Source organism: Phoenix dactylifera, chromosome 1 (genome assembly GCF_051530095.1).
Source record: "Phoenix dactylifera cultivar Ajwa chromosome 1, Ajwa_hap1_PhDact_Kaust_v1.1, whole genome shotgun sequence".
Classification (NCBI taxonomy): Eukaryota; Viridiplantae; Streptophyta; class Magnoliopsida; order Arecales; family Arecaceae; genus Phoenix; species Phoenix dactylifera.
The window spans coordinates 58,276,780-58,298,122 of record NC_143190.1 but is presented as its reverse complement, the minus strand read 5'-3'; the positions used below and the strand labels follow the sequence as shown (position 1 = coordinate 58,298,122).

At 39.1% G+C, this 21,343-nt stretch overlaps 2 protein-coding genes across 3 annotated transcripts; one reads left to right on the top strand and one right to left on the bottom strand.

Moving 5' to 3' along the window:
* The first annotated feature begins 5,664 nt into the window (after positions 1–5,664).
* Positions 5,665–7,057, top strand: LOC103723121 (VQ motif-containing protein 4-like). The gene has a single exon (XM_008813940.6). It carries the CDS (start codon positions 5,984–5,986, stop codon positions 6,785–6,787), a length of 804 nt encoding a protein of 267 aa, XP_008812162.5. The 5' UTR covers positions 5,665–5,983; the 3' UTR covers positions 6,788–7,057.
* Positions 7,058–11,388: 4,331 nt separating this feature from the next.
* Positions 11,389–19,576, bottom strand: LOC103723122 (RNA-binding S4 domain-containing protein). Of its 2 annotated transcripts, none has more exons than XM_008813941.6 (10): positions 19,337–19,576; positions 19,121–19,224; positions 18,871–19,002; positions 18,715–18,788; positions 18,539–18,644; positions 18,377–18,445; positions 17,763–17,827; positions 17,555–17,653; positions 12,107–12,206; positions 11,389–11,797 (listed from the first exon to the last, which is right to left on the bottom strand). In XM_008813941.6, the coding sequence occupies exons 1-10, from the start codon at positions 19,485–19,487 to the stop codon at positions 11,735–11,737; spliced, it is 963 nt and encodes a 320-aa protein (XP_008812163.3). In that variant the 5' UTR covers positions 19,488–19,576; the 3' UTR covers positions 11,389–11,734. The 2 variants fall into 2 exon arrangements, 1 of the variants encoding a protein (XP_008812163.3); XR_003382850.4 differs by having other exon boundaries at positions 11,572–11,797; positions 12,011–12,206.
* Between the last annotated feature and the right edge of the window lie 1,767 nt (positions 19,577–21,343).

The window sequence follows — 21,343 nt, the reverse complement described above, 5'->3', positions numbered from 1 at the left end:
GACAACATAAATATTCAAATAATTTTTGTTATCTATTTGAAAATTGAAACTCTGATATGTGAAAAAAGAAAATAAGGAGATTAAATAATAAATCATGGTTCGCATTCTCTCGTACCATCAGGATCGCAGCCAGGCCACTGCCCGGAAGACGAGGTGGGACAAAATCTTTTATATACCTCTTTGAATCAATCTTTTTTTCTCTCCTCCCAAACCATTGAAGATAAAATGGGTAATAAATTTTTTGATGAATCATCTGTATACGTATACTCATTGAATTTTGAGTGTGAGAGGAGAAAAAAAAAACGACTTCGATGATATGCTGTGGATTTTGTAGAATATTTTATTTTTTAATTTTATTAGATATATTTATACCAGAGCTGTAAGAGGCAATCGATTTATAAAAAAAATAAATAATGAGAAAATAAGACTTTAATAAGTAGATGGTAATGAAAGGTATGGGAAAATAATAATGGGCTGCCGGTTCTTGATGTGACAAAATCCCTCAACATCGTTTGAACCGAGAAGGCGCGGTCATCGGTCCTCCTCCCCCACTTGTATCCACAAGATAATATATAGTACATAAATATTCCATCCATTTGTATCCTTCCTCAAAAGAAAAACAAAAAAAATCTGAAGCCCGAGCCGGTCCAGCTGGGCTTTTTTGGTGATTAGCTCGGGGTAGGAGTCATTATCATGGATAGTTATATTACACGAGATCGATGGGTTAAAATAGACGTGTAATATTTTCTACCAAAAAAGTTTATGTTTGTCTCACAAATCACAAGTGACCGCGAGACATGCATGGGCATGTTTGCCCACGCTATCCTTTACATGGGCCCTCCACCAATTTATGGGGCAAGAGAGCAAGATCAGGTACTAAGATGGCGGATTTCAAGAGAGTGGATGGAGTCTGCATCACTTAGAGCATATCTCTTTACCGCATAAATAGGTATTTTGGTCAAAACAGTATTTTATTCATATACCGCATAAATAGGTATCATGTCGTATGTTGAAAACACCACTTGTCCTAAAAGCTTAAGCTGATAAGATGAGGTAGATTTATTTATATATTTTATATTTTCTTATACTCCCCCTCACATGTGGGCCGGACTTTCCTTTAATGGGCAAGCCCAACATATGAAATTTTTAATAGTGGGGTTAAAGAGTGTGGAGACAGGGTTCGAATTCAGGACCTCTGCTCTGATACCATGTTGAAATCACCACTTGTCCCAAAAGCTTAAGCTGATAGGTGTTATAAATTTAACTATTTTTGTAAGATTGATGGGTTTTCTTGAGGGAATCGTGTTGCATCTTTAATGCGATGAAATCGTGGATCTTCTTTCGTGGCATCAACCATCAGATTACACCTTGTACCATTCTAAAAGCACTCCAATCTCTTTCCTCCATTGGCCAGTATAGATCTCAGAACAGCTATTGCATGATCCAACCATTCAGGTTGCAAAAGATAACGAATCATTCTTTCATGCAAATGATGCAACCCGAACCCTTGTATGAAAGATTTTACTTAAGCCCCCATTGAGTGATGACACTAGATTATTTCTGTCACACCTCGGATCCGGCACCTGAGTTCGAGTGCGTGACACAACAACATACTCCTTAGGGCTGAGCCTTAGAGAATATATTAGGCCTGAAAATTTAATACAACCTCAATATCCGTAATCAACAAGGATCTCAATTCATACTAGATAGCAAGGTTGGTCTAATTACAAAATTTGATCATCCAACTTGTATTAATGATGTTTTATCTAATTATCCTCTCCAATTGTGATCTCAACCATAGCCATATACTACGCAACTTGCAACTCTGTAAAAGAGAAAGAAGGAGGTTGTGAGCTTTACAGCTCAGTAAGAATTTCGAACTGCAACACTATAAGTAATAAAAATATAATCAATAAATAATGCTAGATAAGTGAATATCATATCAATAATCGAAAAATTCATAAATAACGTGTACATAAGTACTCATTATTATCTTTTTAAAAAAAGTATATATATATATATATATATATACACACACACACCCGTGCGTGCGCACATATATATCATAAATAGCCAATTGTTCAACAACAATTTTTTATATCATGTTATCTATTTCTCATTAACTTGATTTTCATGTTTCTTATTAAAAACTTCCAGCTGTGGACTAACCAAGATAATGACTCAGTTCAAGACTGATGTCGTACCATGTTATAGCCCGTAGTGGCTATCCGACCCACGTTATAGCCCATAGTGCCTCTCTCACCCACGCTATAGCTCGTGGTAGTTATCCAACCCACGTTATAGCTCGTGGCAGCTTTCCACGTATGAGCTCATGGAGACTTTTCATATGTCAGCCAAGGGCGCTATGATGAGGTTAGTCAAAATTATATCTTATTCATTTGATTTACTTTTACTCTCGTCAAATCAATTATCACATATATAATAAATTTCTCTTAAATTTAATGTATCTTTATTCATATAATTATGTACTCAATATCTGATACGTATAATAACCACATAAATATATTTGTACTTGAAATCATATAAAATCATATCGTCACATGCCAAACTGATACAAATCTCATGATATAAATCCAGCGATACAAATCAATAAACACATGCGTGCGCGCGTGCACACACACACATATAATATATATATATATATATATATATATATATATATATATATATATATATATATATATATATATATATATATATATATATATATATATATATATATGGTAATTCAAGTATAAAAATTCTTACCTCTATCGCAATTCAACACAACTATAATGCTACCAATCCATACCTAATATATCCAGTCAATTTAATATCGACATAACACCAACTTATCCCTTATCATTCGCTCACCATATTAATGAATTAATTATTCAGTAATTGCCTAATTTTAGAGTTCTAATATTTGAATTATCTATATTATCAACTCTTCTGTACTTGAAAATTAAAATAAATGGTTGGGCTTTACTTCAATTTAGAAACTAGAGTATAATATCTTGTTGGGCTTCTTTCTATCCAGATAATTATAACTTCATACAAAATCAGGGCTTGACTATGAACATAGATTTGTATAGAAAGATATACGAGATCAGCTAGAAGATAACGTCCAATTGTTCGAAGCAATCAATATAGCATAACTCAATCCATTTGATCAAAAAATATATATCCAATCAAGAAAAGGTAATAGATCAGGGGTTATCAATTATTGGTCCAATGGTAGCTGACAACAATCGGGTGTAAGATGGACAGGGTCGACTAGGTAGTAGTATCCAACGATTCGAGTCAGTCCGCTCTGGCCAATCAAGCCAGTCAAATCGAGAATCAGACCACAATACGAATTCATAATGATAGAGTTTAGTGGTGCTATACAATGGTCGGGGTAAAGCTAGCGCGACGAGTGGTCACAGCGACACTGGTCTAAAATCCTCTACTGGGGTCAACCTGGGTTCACAAAGGAAATACTAGGACCCTCCTGTTGGGTCCATATAATCATGTGAAGAGAGAAAAATAAGAGAGAGAGGAGAGAGGAAGGTTTCATAGATCTTCTAGAGAGAAAATAGAAAGAGGAGAGAGAGAAAGAAGAGAGAGAAGTCCTCTCTCCCTCTCTTCTTCTTAGAGCAAGATGGTGGCGACCATGGTGGTCTGCTTCGGTGGTGGTGGCCGGCCGATTATATCCCAAAACAAGGTAAATAAGGTGCTCGATTGTACTCGGATCCCAACCCGCTCACCGTCAGCTAGGGAGTCTAGCTCCGGCTAGGGACCAACAGGAGAGAGAGAGCCATCGAAGGCTTCAGCAACAAGGCTGACGGTAGACATGGCCAGAAAAAGAGGAAGGCCTCAGTCAAAACAGGGGGAAAAACATGGTCCCCTCTTACTGATCGATTTTCGGTCGATTTCTTAGCCGGTGACGGTGCTTTTGGACCAGAGCTTCACCTCAGCTCCGACGAGGCTTTTCAGTGGCTCTTTCTGACGATGAACTAAGGACAGTTAGAGAAGGATCGTGAGATTGATGGCGATTCTTGGACTCCTCGAGGATGGCTTTTAACGGAGGGGGAGGAGGAGATACATAGGTGAGGTCCTGAAGTTCTAATCGAACTCAGATCGGAGGAAGAAGAAGAAGACTCTAGTTGGGAGTCTTCTTTCTGTCTCTCACGTGCAATATGGCACGTCCGAACTTGGGCCCGGCCTTTTCGGGCCAGCCCACAAGCCCAAGAAAAATTGGGTTATTACAATTTCATCATCATAGGTACGATAAAGATCCGCATTCACTACTTATCTTGGGAGGTGGCTCGATTAAAATTCTATAAAAAAGAACAGGCAAAAAAGAAATAAAACTAGAGACTGGATTCTTTTGCGGAGTCAAGTTTAAGGCAATTTTATTTTTGAGTTTCTTAAGATATTCTGAAATTTCAAAATGGGCAAATACATTAATGGCTTGGTTCTTTCGTAAGGTATATTCTAAAGCTTCAACATAGGCAAATACAATAATGGCTTGGTTATTTTGTAAGATATTCTGAAGTTTCAACATGGGCAAATACATTAATGGCTTGGTTCTTTCAATTAGGCAAGATTTGGGCATGGTTAGGTTGGTCTGCATTCAATAGCCTACAAGGTCAGTAACAGAGAAAAGGAAACGGAAGACTCTCCACTCTTCAAGAATAATAAGTGAACCAGTAATCATAGACGCCTTCAAACTTTCTAATTGCTGACTGATTCATATGATCCTGCAGCAATTTCTGGGCCCTAGACTTGGGTCCCCTGACGAATTCAACTGGACGAAGAGAGAGATGCTTCTCCCATTTAGTACTGACAAAGATTGGATGCTCTTTTCCCTTCCCCATCCTATCCTTCCCATAGTTGCAACTTCACTTTATGTACTTCCAAAACCCTTCATGAATTTTCTCAATGACCTAAGTCCTCCGGCAGTACATCAATTCCAGACCCAAGAAATGTGTGCATGACGTTGAGGGACTTTGTTAATAGCTCAGATTCAGTTAATCAGCCGCTCACAAGGTGCCTGCTCACTAAAAGCATCAGGCCCACTATCAAAATACAACTGAATTTGAGGAACCTGCCGGCAAATTTTCATGATCCATGGACCCAATGGAGAGCTAAAAATCGTCGAAAAATATTGCAAGAACTTATGATGTTTCTTCGAATGGAATCGTTCACACATTTCGTAGTTAGGTGATCAGCATCTTTGGAAGGGTCTTGTATCTCAGGTAACCATTTGTGTCATGTTTTCTTATTATCTTTCCCTTCTCTCCTGTAAATTCTGTTCCTCCTGTTTGTAAAATATCTTTTCTCATCTTGATAAAATCTGAGGGAATCTGCTGGCTACCTCCACTCAGATCAAAAAAAGGCATGGAGAGACGGTGAACTAAATTTTTTCCACATCGGCTGGTCTTCCATGACCTTTCGTGGATTACCTTCGCACAAAATCCTGCGTCAAAATAGGGGCAGAATCGGAAGACCCAGTCGAAGGCACCATACAATTACAGTTACAGCGGACGCCCACCCCAAACCAACCGAGGAAGCGGCGCTGAAGTCAATGGCCCTCGGCCTTTTTGGAACGGCATCCCGAGGGCAACTGGTTCAAATATCCATAAATATCCATAAATATCCAAAACAGCAATTAGCCTGGAACTCCTTGGGTATTTTTTCCAGCAAACTGAATCCCAACACCATCAACTCCCCTCCGAGAGAGAGGGAGAGATAAAAGAGAAAACAAGAGGGAGAAGAGAGAGACTTCCATTCTTTTCATCTCATCAAGTTTTTTTTTTTCATACACAAACTATGCAGCTCTAATTTCTCTCTTTTATATCTCTTCTTTTCCTGCTTTTCCCCAGTTCCAACCAACCTCATCCTTAAGAACTCCATCCCCATCCCCCCTTTTATTCCTCCTCTCCTCCATCTTCTCATCACCCTGATCACCTTTTTCCCCGTTTTAACGCCACAACCAATGGAAAACCACCAAAAAAATCCCCAACGAAGAGAACACCCATCATCCCATCCCACCTCCCCAAACACCACCTCAAGCAGCAGCAGCAGCAGCAGCAATGGAGCTGCATCCACAGCTAAAGCAGCAGCAGCAGCGGCGGCGGCGGCGGCGGCGCAGGTTGCATCTCCTCCAACTCTACAGCCCCCAACGCCGAAATCGATCCCGAGATCCATCGAATCCAACCCGTACCCAACCACCTTCATCCAGGCGGACACCTCGTCCTTCAAGCAGGTCGTCCAGATGCTCACCGGCTCAGCCGAGACCGCCTCCAAGCACGCCGCCGCCAACCCCAGCCCCCCGCCACCCAAGAACCCGATCCCGCCAGCCGCCAAGGCCACCGGCCCCAAGAAACCGGCTTTCAAGCTCTACGAACGCCGCAGCGGCCTCAAGAATCTCAAAATGATAAGCCCGCTCATCCCCACCTTCCTCAATTCCACCCCCATCTCGCCGGCCGCCGGCGGCGGCGGCGCCGCCTTCTCCCCCCGGAAGCAGCCGGAGATCCTCTCGCCGAGCATGCTGGATCTTCCCTCCCTGGCCCTCAGCCCGGTCACGCCGCTGATCCCGGATCCCTTCAACCGGTCGCCGCACCCGAACTCGACGCCGTCCCCGGCTATGTCCGCCGAGGAGCGGGCGATCGCCGAGAAGGGGTTCTACTTGCACCCGTCGCCGAGGACCACGCCGAGGGACGCCGAGCCGCCCCGGCTGCTGCCGCTCTTCCCGGTGACGTCGCCTCGAGTCTCCTCCTCCTCGGCTTCCTCTCCATGAGATCGCTGGATCCTTGTTGAGAATATTTATGATATCTTGGTGCAATTCGAATTTTATCTGTTCTTTCTTTTTCTGGAGAGAGAGAGAGAGAGTTGGGGCTGTCTATACGATTTGGTCTCTCTTTCTTCCTCTCTCTGATTCACTCCTCTGGTATTCTCTCTGTGATGCAAACCAACCAGCATGGTCTCAGAAGAGAATCTCTTGGGTATCTTTCAGTCTGATATCATATTTCCTTTAGCTATGGACTCAATGAGAAATTTTACTTTCTTATTTCTCTAGTTTTTTTGTTCCATGTTCATGTGCACTAATTTCTTTCAGGAGTTTCATACTGTTTGCAGGGAAAAGAGAGGAGAAAACAAAAAGATTTTAATCCTTAGCAACTGTTTGATATTCAATTTCACATGATAGCCAGATAAAAGTTTGGGTTTTTTTGTTTTCTGATTTTTCTTTTCTTTTCCATCCTGTTGCGTTTGCTTTTGCTTTTGCTTTCTATATCTTTGCCAATCTGCGTGCTGTGCTGCTCTATGGATGGAGAAAATGGTGAGCTTGGAGAAGAATTAGGCATGACTCTTCCCTAACCTTTCTCTAAAGAAAGTTATTAGAGGAAAACGCTAGTTTTATTAAATTATAAAGTGAAAGGAGACGGATTGGTGCCTGTCAGGAGCTGATTGGAAGAGGTGGTGCCAAAAAAAATTCTCCCTTTCGCTCACCTCCATGAGTAAAAGCGAGAAGCCAGGTAGGCGCAGGCTTTTCTGAGCTGGGCCCTCTCGAACCCAATGCAGACGAGCAGGGCTATATGGAAGCGTAGGGAGAAATTTTTTTCCATGGGGCAGTAAAAGGCTTTTACAAAACTTGGAAGTGGCTTGAAGGTGCCGTCCTTTTGTGCGCGAAACTTTAGAGGTGGCATCATGGTTCAGTCAACTCGGTAAGTGTGTGACAGTGGCAGGAGGAGAAAAAAGTGCCGGCTGAGGATGGCAGCTGTTGATGTCGCCGAGCACTTTGCTTGTGATGAGAGCCTATCATGTCCCCTGCCTTATGATACTTGGGATGAGCTTTTCTAGGATGCAGGAAAACATTTTGGTGTTCTTTCTTTTGATAGTTATGAAAAGTCCTCCAAATGGGACATGATCCGGTTTGTTGGGACCATCCATCCATTGTGAGACATATCAAATCACTTGCCTAGTCAATTAAGGCTGCAGTCAGGAAATTGGACCTGGAAAGTTGAGTTGGATCGTGTTCCCACTAGAAATTGGTCTGATCAAGATGGCGAGCTAGTAGAACTGCTAGAGGACTTGAATGATTGATCTTTCAAACCATAGAGATTGATTGAAGATCATGATATGCCTCTAAGATGGTGAGGTAGTGGTTGCTATGCTCATATGGCGATGACTCCTACATTGATTGCTCCTGAGGTAGTGCTGAGAAGAGAAGACCGTGCTCAAACCTTCGCTCCAATGTCGAATCCGACTTGAAACAGTCAAAGATGAAGAGAAGACCGTGCTCAAACCTTCGCTCCAATGTCGTATCCGACTTGAAACAGTCAAAGATGAAAAATTTCTCTGGCCGAAGAGTGTTCGACAGAGGATTCTCCGATGCTTAAGTTAGACGAGCTCTCAGAGAACAATGGAAGCGATACAAGAGCGGCGGTACAAGTGTCGGTGCCCATCGTCGAAGAATTCGGATGTGTAGATCAATCATTTTTGGTAGCCCATCACATGTTTTAAAGGTCATGCCCGCGCATCACGCTCTGAGTATATTGCCTGCATGGTTATGGAAACTACTCATGATCATGATCGAGATATCATCGGGGAAAGAATTTGAATATGGTGCGTTTTAATTAATTGATTGGAGGTTTCGTGATGAGTTCTGAATGGTCGGTCTACTATGTCGGCTGCAGTCGGTTTCAAAGTGTATCAAATGGGTTTACATGAAATGCACCTAATAACTTTGCAATTAATTGAACAGATCACCAGATGCCGTGTCAGCAGAATCACATGAACCATCTTGCTTTGACTTCAGGTTCCCTTGAACAGCTTTCATGTGATCTCCATTTACAGGCCCCCTTGATATGGGAATGAGACGCAATACTAATTTGTTTGCTCTGCAATGGTATATAAGCATCTCATTTATGTCCATCTACTCATTTTAAAAGTAGGTCGAATATAATGGGTTTAGCTCCTCTCCAATTTACATTTATATCTAGTCCTTATTTTTTATTAAAAAAGAAATACTTTGTCCTAAAAACTTAAGTTACCCTCTATTTATTCAAGCAGATCCCACCAATCAACTATTGGTGATTAAATAGACGAGCATAGATACTACAGCAGTTTGTTTTCCCCCTTCTATCAGTTTTTGTTTAATAGAATCCATTTAAATGTACCTGGGGCAATCCAAACCATCCATAAAGCACGCTAGTTTTACTAATGAATCTTCTTTGCCGAGAAATATGGCAGCTATGTCACCAGTAGGTTTGAACCCTCGATCTCTTCTAAAAAGAACACCAACCACTTAGTAATTTACTTGGAAACTCATGATAAGAAAAGCTTAAAAAAGCCTAATGGCTAATTAATCAACCTCATAAAATATAAATTGGCTGGCCTAATCAATCCTCTACAAGCTAAAGTATAGAGAAGTCCGCCAAGAAAGATATTGCCAGGAAATAAAACAACTTAGTGTGGACCACAGCCAGTTTTTTTCTTTACAAGAAAACAAAGAAAAGCCTTGACCCAGTCTTTCACGCCAGGATCACGAACCCCAGAGCCCCATTTATTTATACATTTTTCTAATTATACTTTTCTGGCACCTTAGCCCGTGCCATCTCTTCATAAGGGGACGGGAAAAAAAAAGAAGAAGAAGCATACAAATAGACCTCCTTGTAATCAAATTTCCAGTATATAAATATATTTGAAGAGGTCAATTTAATTCCAGATAGCTAGATTGGCCTGACACAGCAATTTGACCATTTGATTTGTTTAATAAAGAAGCAATACCTGCACCCTGTGTGAGGTGGGAGAGCTGTGACATCTCCTATTTGAAAGGGCAAGGAGACACCTCCAAGGCCTCCATCCTTGGTTGGCCAATGTGCCAAACTGGCCAACGCGTTTTAAAGTACAATAATGAGACGGGTGATACTTAGCAAACTCCCATGGGGCTCCAACTTGTATAAAACTCATGGATCTTCGAGCGTGGGAGGAGCTCAATGCAACGGCTAATGTATCTAAAAAAATATAAATAAATTTATTTCATTCTATAAATGGTAATTTCAGCATGATATCAGAGCAGAGGTCTTGAGTTCGAACTTTATCTCCATTTTTGGGATAAGTGGTGATTTTAATATGCTGGCCACGATCCATCGAGGTAGTCATCGTTTTTGTAGTTAACCTCTCCTCTTCCGGAGGTTATGTTGGCTAGGCGAGAAGGGAGATGGCCCAAGATCAAAGCATGGTTAAAATAATACCAACCTGCTTGTAACTTACGGCAGCTGCTCTTCTTTATCAACTTTATAACAGCCGTTCCATCATTGCTTATCTAATTAAAAGAATCAGGATTATGTCTACGAATCTGATAAAAATAATATTTTCATATTGAAATGTTTATGTCAGTCACAAAAATAACATGCCATTCAGTGAACAGTGATATAATTCAAAATATCTGTTGCTTTATAGTTATTACCCAGTACATATATATCAACCACAGTTTCTATTATAATGATACTCTGTTCTCAAGCCCATTCCAGTAATAGTGGCTGAGGCTGATAGTAGGAGATACTGGTCTTAATGACACATCATATCAAAAGGATTATGGCTTCTATTCATGCTAATTTTTCTTATTTCATTCTGCATGGTCTAGCACAGCGTGGGTCATGTTCATGACTTTTCATGACAATACAGCATGTAATCAAATCATTCGTTACAACTAGGACGATACTTTTAAAGTTTTAAATGTAATTTATATAATAAGGAATTACTAATTACGTTTTTTTTTTTTTGGTATAACAATTACTAATTACTTGGACGGCACATCCCGCAAGAGTGGTTAGCCCCCTTCCCACCCCAAAAGAAATATAAAGGTGAGAGAGACACTTTACCCCAAAGGCCTCTGTTTTTTTTTTATTTTTTAATTAAAGTTGCCCTCTTACCCGAACTCTTTCAGCTCGGCGGTCTTCTTTAAATATGGCCAACCTTTTCTAGTGTGACCAATTTCCACTTTCCAGCCAATTTACGCTTAAACATCGAATGCTTTAGCTTACCCACATCAGATACTTTAACAAGTAGCACCTAACCATTTGACCAAAAAGAAGCAGCACCTAGCCAGAAATAAGATGCAAGTGGTATCGTGGTAGCAAAGAGTGATAAATTTTGCAACAATGCTTGCCTTATAATCCAAGTCAGTTTATGGGAATAGCGTCATTTGCTTCTTACAGAGTTTTACTGTAGATGAGTCCCATATCAATTCACAAGATCGAAATGGTCCAAGTCTTTTGATTACGAGAAGAAGATCTAAGAAGTGAAGGACAAAATTTCATCATGCAAATCCCCCGTGGCCCTTGTAATGAATGATTTAAGGCAAAATACACCATAAGCAAATAGGAAGTCATAAAATTGAAATGCAAGATTATACGTTTTCATATATGACTGCTTTATAGTTGCAAAGATTCTCATGAACAGAGTTAGTCTGTAAGCATTATATACTAGTCACGAACTCGTTTAAGTCTACCTGAAAGAACTCGTTAAGATTAGCCAATAGAAACAACCTACTGTTCCTTAAAAATATTGCACAAGATATTAGTGAGAGGAGAAAAATCACAATCAAGCAAAAGAAAGTTTAGCTGTTTGCGCCTTGGAAAGTTTATATGGGGAAAGCCATAGTTCTTCTGTTGCTACAGGACTGCCTTCGAGCAACCAATGTTTCCCCTACAGAAAGTAATGTTCATCAAATATGATACCTCTATAAATATCGAATCAACTCAACCGCATATTTTCCTTTTCTTGTTGTTGTGATCTCCCCGATCTGAAACAAATAATCAAATATGATGTGCATGTACAATTATAAAAGAAGTCATTAATTCATAGCAAAAAGCATATTTTCTTGGTAATATAAGCTTTATAGCAATATGTTCTGGCATTCTATATATCTACTTTCAACATTCATTCAGAAAAACAACACACTTAATGCAGCAAATTGCAAATGAGAGGTTGCATTAGACAAAAGTAGTCTCAATACCGGAGAATATAATGATGCTGCGATGGAGTAAATGCATATAAACAACTCATGTCAATGAGGAGCAGAAGCTGATGCCTAAATAGGTCTGTGACTTGCCTTCAACCGCCCTTTCCCATTGATGGAAACAATATCTCCTGTCTTGAGCATCGCTCCATTTTTTATTACTGGCGACCAATTGACCCGCACATCCCCAGAACTGAAACAAGAAAAGTTGCATTGATCACATTATTGATGGACCAATAAAACTACAGAGACAGGCAGAGTTATGATATTTTTCCCCGATGAGCAAAACAAGGTGTTCAATTCCCAGAAGCTCCAAGAACTGTGCATCAACAGTTCTTTTAGGAAAAGTGTTGGTGCAAGCAGTGGGCGCTATGCAGAATGAACCCAAGGACCTGACCAAGCCTTCTCAAGGAAACTTAAACTAAACAAGATCTGTGGCAACACCATCAATGCCATTCCCAAGCAAGATGAAGGTGCAGGCCAGGTTTCTGTCAGATGGTTGTGCATATCCCAATGGTATACACAAAGGATGTATCCCTTCAGAGGAATATATAGGGCCTGTAAAGCTGACCCCAAGGACCTTGGAATAAACTCATCATGGTAACAATGGTCCCAGTTGTGGTTCTTCCAACAATGTGTACTTTCGAAATTCTGGCAGTTTCACTCCTTTGCAAGAGAATATTAGATGTAAAGGATCGCATTCACTTACAACATACATCAATAGATGGAAAAGCAACTTGATCCACAATAGTTGTGTCTCACATAATCAACAAGATTAAATAATGATATCAATTGTTGTAATATGGTGAGACTGTATAATTAAAAGTCTTTATTGCATGAACAAGAAAAGTCTTCATGCAGTAGGGAGAAAGATAAAATTCTATAAACAATGTAGAAAAGCTAGTTACTTCTAGGCACATATCATGTGCAGTTTTTTACAAAAATTCCTAACACTGTTGTGGTGGTTTCTAAAGCAACGTGGTTAGAACTTGAGCATCGAAGAATAGTGAAGGAAGCATGATTGCAAATGCAATGGGAGGAGACTTACCCCCTTCAATAGCAACTGAAGTTATCGGACTTGAAATTTGCATTTGATTGCTTCAGGAAAGACAGGCTTGAGAAGGTCATTGCTTTTTTGGGGGGAGGGTGAGTGGGTAAGTAAAGGCTTTATTATTCACTGTTAAGACTGCTGATTTCCATGATTTCTGGGCTCTAGCAAAGGGAGGGCTTACCTGAATACTTTTACACCCATTGAAGCTGCATTCAGTAAGAATAATCAGGAAGCAGCTCAACTTCATAAGGGATTTACAGATGAATCAAATGAAACATCAACATGTTAGATACTCATGAAAAAACTAAGGCAGCAAACTTAGCAGACCATCATCATTATAAGTGGAGGAGACTCCATGGATGGTAAGACACTCACATATAAGATTCCAAAAAGTAGTTGGACCATAATAGGGTAATTAACTAGAGCACTTACTAGAAATGAGGTGGCCAATGGAACTGGTGGCTAAGATGCACTAGAGTGACTAAATTTGCCTTCAAAGTTCTATTGTTCAGAACATAAAGAGATAAGATTTCAATAAAGCATGATTTGTGGGGGGAAATATAAGAGTCCTCCTCCAGTATCAAGGTTAGATTTAGGGAAATCTCTGTACAGACAATCATTCTGAGCACCAAAGAGGATTCAGATTCATAAAGTTAGATTTTGGACAGTGCTGCTGTGGCATATCAGCAGATACAAAGCTAGGAAAAAGTACAATTATTAAAGCATAGAGTAACTACTTTGTTATGAATGATTGCAAAGATTTGTGAATCAAACAGGATCTAGCACTTTATATGAACAGATTATAGCAATAATTCATGTGTATGAGCCTAATAGATATAACAAGGCTTGCTGGCAAATGTTAGTGGATATCTTCATTTCTGAAATGGCGGGCTAAAGAGTTAAGGGGTCAAGTCTTAAACACCTATGACTTCCCTTACAAGAAATTTGTCCAAATTTAAAATTCTAAGAATCCAACGAAAACCTATATCACAAGTTAGACATTTGATCCAATCATGGAGAAGGAATTCATTCCTTCAACCTGCCCAACTCGAATCTATAGAATAGAAGAATAAAGAATTGGCGAAAGTAGGATCTAAATCAAATTTCTTTTACTTATGATTAATAAAATTGAGTTACAAGACCTTTATTTATAGTAGAGAGGTCCACCCTTGCAAAATCCGGATCCGATTTCTCTTCTAATAGGAAACGGTTACAGTTTTTCCAGAATAGACATAACTAATGGATATAATCATGAGAATCTAAAAATTCTACTAGAGATAGATCTTGACTCTTATATCAACTTCGTCTTCAAGTGCGTCGCACAATTCTTCCTAGATTATGCGATATTCCTGAACAAAGTGCTTCTCGAAAAGAAAAATTTTACTTTGACCAACCTGTTTTGAGGCCCAAACAAAGAAATTTGCCTCTAATATCTATGTCAAACGCTCTAGTGGTGAATGCAGCATCATATATCTTGAAGAATTACCTAAAATAAAAAAAAAGAGCATCTCTATTAGATGCCTCGATGTCGTATAGCATAGCTATGGCTTCCAGGCCTACTTGTAGTGGTCATAGTGTTCCACATTGTATCTGGTGATCCTCCTAGATCAACATTGGAAAGAGATGACGCAAAATTAAACACCAAGATGCACTTCTAGTTTTCTACTTAGCTTTTAGTTCAAGTTATAAGCATATGACTTTAAGACCTTAAGATATCATGCCGGCAATAGTCTGGCTCTAGTGGCAAAGCCAAAAAATTTATCCAGAGGGGGCACGATTGTCAATCCCTAGATAATTGTATCACAATGATAACCTTATTTGTCATAAATAAATAAAAGCATCTAGGTTTTTTAATTAAAAGTGTTGATATTTCCTTCCGCAATTATACTCAATAGATTCTCATGTTTCAAAATTATTGCACAATTTTCTTCTAATTCTATTTATTTTATTTTCTTGTAGACAAAGATTTTAATTACATTTATTTCTCTTGAAACATTAAGTATTTTAAAACTAAAGCTATAAAAATTATGAGATTCATATTATTGACTTTAAGTTTTGTAGCAAAGAGAGGAAACCAGAAACAAAAAAGAGGAAAATGTACATACATCACAAAGAAAGCACAACCTCCAATTACTTTATTTTCTTAACAATGGATCTATCTCAAGAAAAAACATAAAATCCTAGAGCGTCTTTTTCTGGTAATATAAAATCCTAATATGACAAGATCCTATATGTCATGCAAAATTAAGAAAACCCTAAATTAGTTAAACCAGCTACTTCGCTAACCTATATTTGTTATCTATCTCCCTTCCTCTTTTTGCATTTGCATGAAATCAAATCCCCATCAATTCCAAACTGCCTCTATAGAAAATGTCTTTGTGCATACTAAAAGTTTAGTTCATAAATCATAAAATATGGATTTTCCACAATCTTAGAGCAAAGAGAATAAAATCAGATTTAAAGGAGATTCATCACCTATGAACAGGGGTGAGCAGCTCTAAGGGAAAATGTGTGGTGTATGGGATCTAGTTACCTATGGATCTTAAGCGATTGGTCCCGAAATTCAAAAAATAGTGCCTAGGAAGGAACTTTAGTAAATCAAACCATGCGTACCATTGACTCTAAGAGAGAGAGAGTCATGGGATGTGCCACATAGATGTGGTGTAGGGTTGATACACCACATAAAGGTCGCATAATAAAACAGAACTTTAACTAAAGTTAGAAGGTTTGTTTGGACTTGAGGGACATGCAGAAGGTTTGTTTGGACTTGAAGAAGAAGGGGCACAAACACACAAACAAGATTATGATTTTGGGCACGAACCAATAACAGCTCTCTGGGCCTATGTGGTTACTTTCCAGTCAGGGTCAGGAGGGCACATTCCCCCTTCCCACCCACCCTCCTCCGTCCCTGGCCTGGCTCAATTACTAATTTAATGATTATAGCTATGACAGGGGATTTGAGACTAGAGAATGCAGCATTAAGAATGCTAGAAATAAGGGCCTTTGTTCATTGTGAAGGTCTTTTGCAAGATAAAATTAAGATAGTACATAGAGGTCTGGGACTGGTTCCAGGGTGAAGGATTGTAGTCAGTGTTAAGCTTTTGGTGTAACAGCAAGCCTCAAAATATTTTAAAGTCGAAAGGGTTTCAAGTACTATGTCAAGTTTCATATTCTTCAAAAGCTCGGGCCTAGTTTATTAACAACAATCAGAAAATTCTATTATCTCAAATCATGCAAGCAGGGACAAGCGGATGCAAGTTCCTAGAAACTTCATTTAAGATGATTTAAAATATTCTTTGAATTACAACAGTTCTCTAAATATAGGTCATCAATTTCACTTGATGATATTTTAGTTAATCGAAATTGTTCTGATGGTATCAAAGTTTTACCCACTACGAAGGACATATCTGCAGCAATGTATTTTGGTAATTATTTATGAGGCCAAAGGTAGTTAGATACATTATAGGAAGATATTCATTGTGAGCTCATCTAGGAATTTTATAATATGAAGTCATGGCCAGTAGATCTACCAAAGAACAAACTAAAACACATGAACCTAAAGTACAGTTAATTATGTTTTAATTTTTTTACCACTATATTGTCTCCACCATATGAAAGCATATGAAAGCAAGTTTAAAGAGTTTCTAGGGGTTCGTGCAGAATTATTACATATTTTGGTAGCTTCTTTTCTGCATCAGTGGGGTAGAATTATTAATAAAGTTTGGCGGATAATCGGGTCCTTCTAATATCTCTACTGGTTGTCAAAACCTCCACTAAGCATCATTACCAACAGGGAAGAATTGAAGCTAGACTTTCCATTCAAATGAAACTCGTTTCACATATTTTTACAGAATGGGTTTTCATAAAATTTCGTTCTTAGAGAACATCTTCATAAGCATCATAGCCATTTAAATATAGTGATTGGAAAAAATCAACAAAAACCTCAGAATTACTTAACTCCTTACGCTCTACAAAATGGATCCAACAAACAGTATCGTGTTGGACTAGTCACACCTCCAATTTGACAACAATTTAGAATCAAAAGGCCTTAGATTTCTAGTCCCTAAATCCTTGCTCTTAGCTAGCATTAAACCTTACTCTCATGGACAAGGAAAAACTTGCCAAGTTCATCCTCACCACTTTTCCAAAGGAACTCCCTCTAAAAGTCTTAATGCTGTTTCAGGGCCCTCATTAGAGCAGCAAAAATGAAAACAGGTGGAAAGGCACAGAGGGCTATATAAAAGGTATCATCTCATCAATGATTCCTCAAAAAAATGCAGTCATCTTCCAGGAACAGAGAGCCCAAAACCTGAAAATTCATGTATTCCATTGCTGTGCTGTCCATTCCAGCACTTGATCAGACTAGGAGACAAAAGTGATTTGCTTCCGCAACATAAGCAGTCATAAAGATAGCATCATGTGAAAAATAAGATCAAACAAAGAATACCAGGTTATGTAGCATCATTTTTAATAAACATCACATATCGTACCTGATCAAGTTAACAAGTTTCGAACGTGATATCTTGAATCCTGCACTAGCTATTGCATCAACCCTTAATGATGCTTCAACAGTTTTAAACGATTTAGTCCTACAATTAGTTACATGGAAATATATGAGTTCCACCAAGCATCAAAAGGATTAAAGCAAACATAAAAAGAAATAAGAAACCGATAGACACTTCCAAAGCTATTTCTGACCTTGGCGGCTCATACTCCAAAGCAAGCAGTGGTATTTGTTTGCAAGTGACAGGAACATTACCAACCTACAAGAAAAATATACTTAGTGACGAGCTATGTTTGTTATCATTCCAAGAGAGAACATTTGCTGGCTTCAAGAAATTTATTTTCATCTTCACGAGTTAATGATCATTGTTAACAGATTTTTGTTATGATGTAATCATGCTTTAATGGTATGATCATGAATGTTAAGAACTGAAAACTTATGCTTTATGTCATTGATACTTAGTCTTGCTTCCTTACTGATCCTCTATTGCCACTGCCAAAAGGAAATAACTGAAAGATTCAAAGAGTCTGGCCTTAAGAAAACCAGGATATTCACTATAAAACAGCTGCAAATCGATGCATTCTTCTCCAACCAAAGAAAATATAGTTTACCGAACCTATAAATTATCCATAACCGAGGTGACTTCTTGGTTGTTTTCGGAAGATGAATTAATTATCAAGATTTCTTCGGATTTTTTTTTAAAAAAAAAACTTGCCAAACAAAAATAACTCTCACCACCTAAATGTAGCTTTCACCATGTTTTCAAGCCAACTAAATAACTTCATAGCTGTAATGATATACCTCCCACCTTATCCAGTGCTGATATAAGAAACTCGGTGAGTTCTGGAACAACAAGGACCTGAGCCCCCTTTTCTCCCTGGATAAAAGTGAACAAGAGTGTACTTAAAGTTTACCAAGCCATTGACACTAGATACAATAAAAGATTAACCATGCCCACAGATATATATACCTGCAACAATATATCTCCAACCTTCTCTCTTACAATCCCAGTGCCAAGAATCGCGCCAAGGAAGTCACCGTGAGAACAAGCCTCAAACCCAAAGTTTCCTGAAATACTGGAAACATCACGCATTTAGCCCAACCTTAGAAACATACAGATATTTCGTACAACTGAGTCGAGAAGACCTCAAAGCAGCCACCACATCTGGGTCGGTTGTCATGGCGTCCGAGTGTCCAACAGAAATGCGACATCGTTCAGCCTACATAAATCAATAAAAGACTTCCACACCAAATTATAAATTGAGTTCAAAGTTGTTGAGTAGCAAGAGATTTGATACCAACCTGTGGGTAACCACCCTGAGCTACTGCTCTGATACCAGATAACTTTTCTAGTGCCGACATCGACTCTTTCACAACCGGCGGAGTGAGAAAGTCTGCATGGAGAACCTCGCTTCTTGATGAAGCCCGTCTTGCCTGTTACAATCAGGAAAAAAACGATATCAATATATTGAGAAATTTTTATGATAGTTAAAATGGCCATTGAACCTATGCTAATAAGAATTCGAAATATAATCACATAGAAGAAGGATACCATATCAAGAATGTTCTTCACGGCCTCGGCGACATTTTTGTCACCAACCCCATGAAGCAACGAGTCAGCGGCGGGCTTGAGTGCATGAGCTATCTGGCATATCCCTGCGATGCCAAGTCAGTCGTGCTATTCTATATATGCATGGTGTTTATCTAATTCCGGATAACGTGCTGGGTATTATGGGGCGAGGGATGGGGGAGAGGGAAGAGGGGGTACCTCGGGAAGGTGAGCGGGTGAGAGTAGCGAGAGGAAAGGGCTCTCGGGTTTGCAGGAGGAGAGGGCCGGCGAGTAGTCGCTGGGCGGCTCTGGCCAGAGAACGCCCCATGGAGATTGGGACGGCGGCGAGGCTCCCGGCGGCCATGGCCATTATGCGGGTGGTGCTGGGCCGGATGGGTGAAACCGGAGACAAACATAAGGATAGCTCTTCTTGGGGCCAGCCGACCAATTATCCCCCATGGCTTGGGCGGCGACTGCGTCGGCCCAAAATTTATGGCCCAGTCATAGGAATCTAAAACCAAGGAAATATACAATAAGTAAGGCTGAAATTGGATCCAATTAGATAGTACTACATTTATATCCATATATATAGATACGAATATTGATCGGTTGTAAAAATTTATATTTATATTTATTTTAAATAGATATGAATACAAATTAGATATTGAAAGTATGGATAAATATAGATATAAATTGGATAATTAAACTTTATGACTATGGAATAAAAAATATTACCAAGTGGATAATAAATCAAGTTAATAGCATGTTAATATGGTCATTTTTTTAAAAAAAAGTTCTTAAGTACTATATAAAATTAAATAAGGTTACAAATAGAATTGTATATTCGGATAGAATAGTTGTTTATCCATAACAATATTCATTTTTCTTTGACGGATATGGATACGAATATGGATACTAGTCAGATGCTCAAATTTTTATTCACATGCGAGTAGATTTGGATATGAAAATGGATCCGAACGGATATTATCTGACCCATTTTCATCCCTATCAATACGTGATGGTATTCTCCTGTTCTCTAAGTTGTATTATGTATCGCACTGAGGGTTGGCTTGCAAGACTGCTAGGTTAGGTTCATACCTACATGAACCTAGACCCAAATTGGCTCTACATCTAGGATTTACATTGGATGTAACATATTGCTTGGTGGATCAAAATCAAGTTGAACCATCATTATTAAGTCCATTTGAGACAGTTTTGCTTTGACCCAAGGGAAAGGATATCTCCACCCAACAAATTGTTAAACCTTTTCTTGCAAAACATATTGACCAAAATTGGGGGTTGTTTGGACTCCTACAACTCAATCCACCTCTAAGTTAAGCTGTAGATATGGGTCGGCCTCTCTATTTGGCCATCTGTTTCAATTGCATGCTACAAGTTGAGATACAAACTTGTCCCGCAACTAAAATAGGTGTAGAATGAGCTTTAGCCACTCCACTCTTCCCTAAAATACCCTCATCGTGCTATTTCCGTTCCCTTGCAAGACCCTCTACCCTTACATCATGTCCTCATCGTAATCTATCCCTCTCTCTCTCTTTAGGACTCCTAGCCCCCTCAGCCCCCCCGGCTTCAGCTAGGCTTCCTTCCTCACGGACATCCTTCAGAACATCCATATCAGTGTCGATTGCCCTCTTCTTCTCCCTACATCTTGCCCAGCCACTCTTTGCTTGTTGTCACCAAATCTCCTTTCTTCATGCTCTATTGGACCTCCTCTACTTCACCCAAGCCCCACCATGTCGAGATTCATTGCTAAGTCCTAATTCTATTATTTTTGTTTAGTTAGTCATTAGTTTTAATGACTTTAGGATTCTATTTCTAGTTTTATTTTACTTAGTTATCCATTCTAGAATAGTTATCAAGTCTTATCTTTTAGTGGGTGTTGGTTTTTGAATTTGGATAGGAATCAAACATGCCATTTGCATGATGCTCTATTTAAAGGGGTTTTTAGTGTCTCCTTTAGTTTGGCATGAAAAAAGAGAGAATGAGAGAGTGAGAGTTATCATTGGTGAGGAGTGAGAGAGTGTTTTTTTGTGTGGCTCAATTTTTTAATAAAAATATTTTTTCTCTCCTAATTATTTTTTCTAGCGTCTCTTTTCTATTTTTTATTTAGTGTTTATCCTAGATCTTGGGCCGACACGATCGATCTACTCTACGTAGCGTGCTATTTTACATGGTTTCAGAGCGAGGTTGAAGAGTGGTAGAGCGATT

What these genes read in the sequence shown, in the direction of transcription:
- LOC103723121 (XM_008813940.6), top strand. Translation starts at nt 5,984, where the DNA reads ATGGAAAACCACCAAAAAAATCCCCAACGAAGAGAACACCCATCATCC.
- LOC103723122 (XM_008813941.6), bottom strand. Translation starts at nt 19,487, where the DNA reads ATGGCCATGGCCGCCGGGAGCCTCGCCGCCGTCCCAATCTCCATGGGG. An exon ending in TGAAGAACATTCTTGATATG is followed by an intron (nt 19,003 to 19,120) that starts GTATCCTTCTTC and finishes TGATTGTAACAG; the next exon opens with GCAAGACGGGCTTCATCAAG. An exon ending in ATGGGAAAGGGCGGTTGAAG is followed by an intron (nt 11,798 to 12,106) that starts GCAAGTCACAGA and finishes TATTTGTTTCAG; the next exon opens with ATCGGGGAGATCACAACAAC.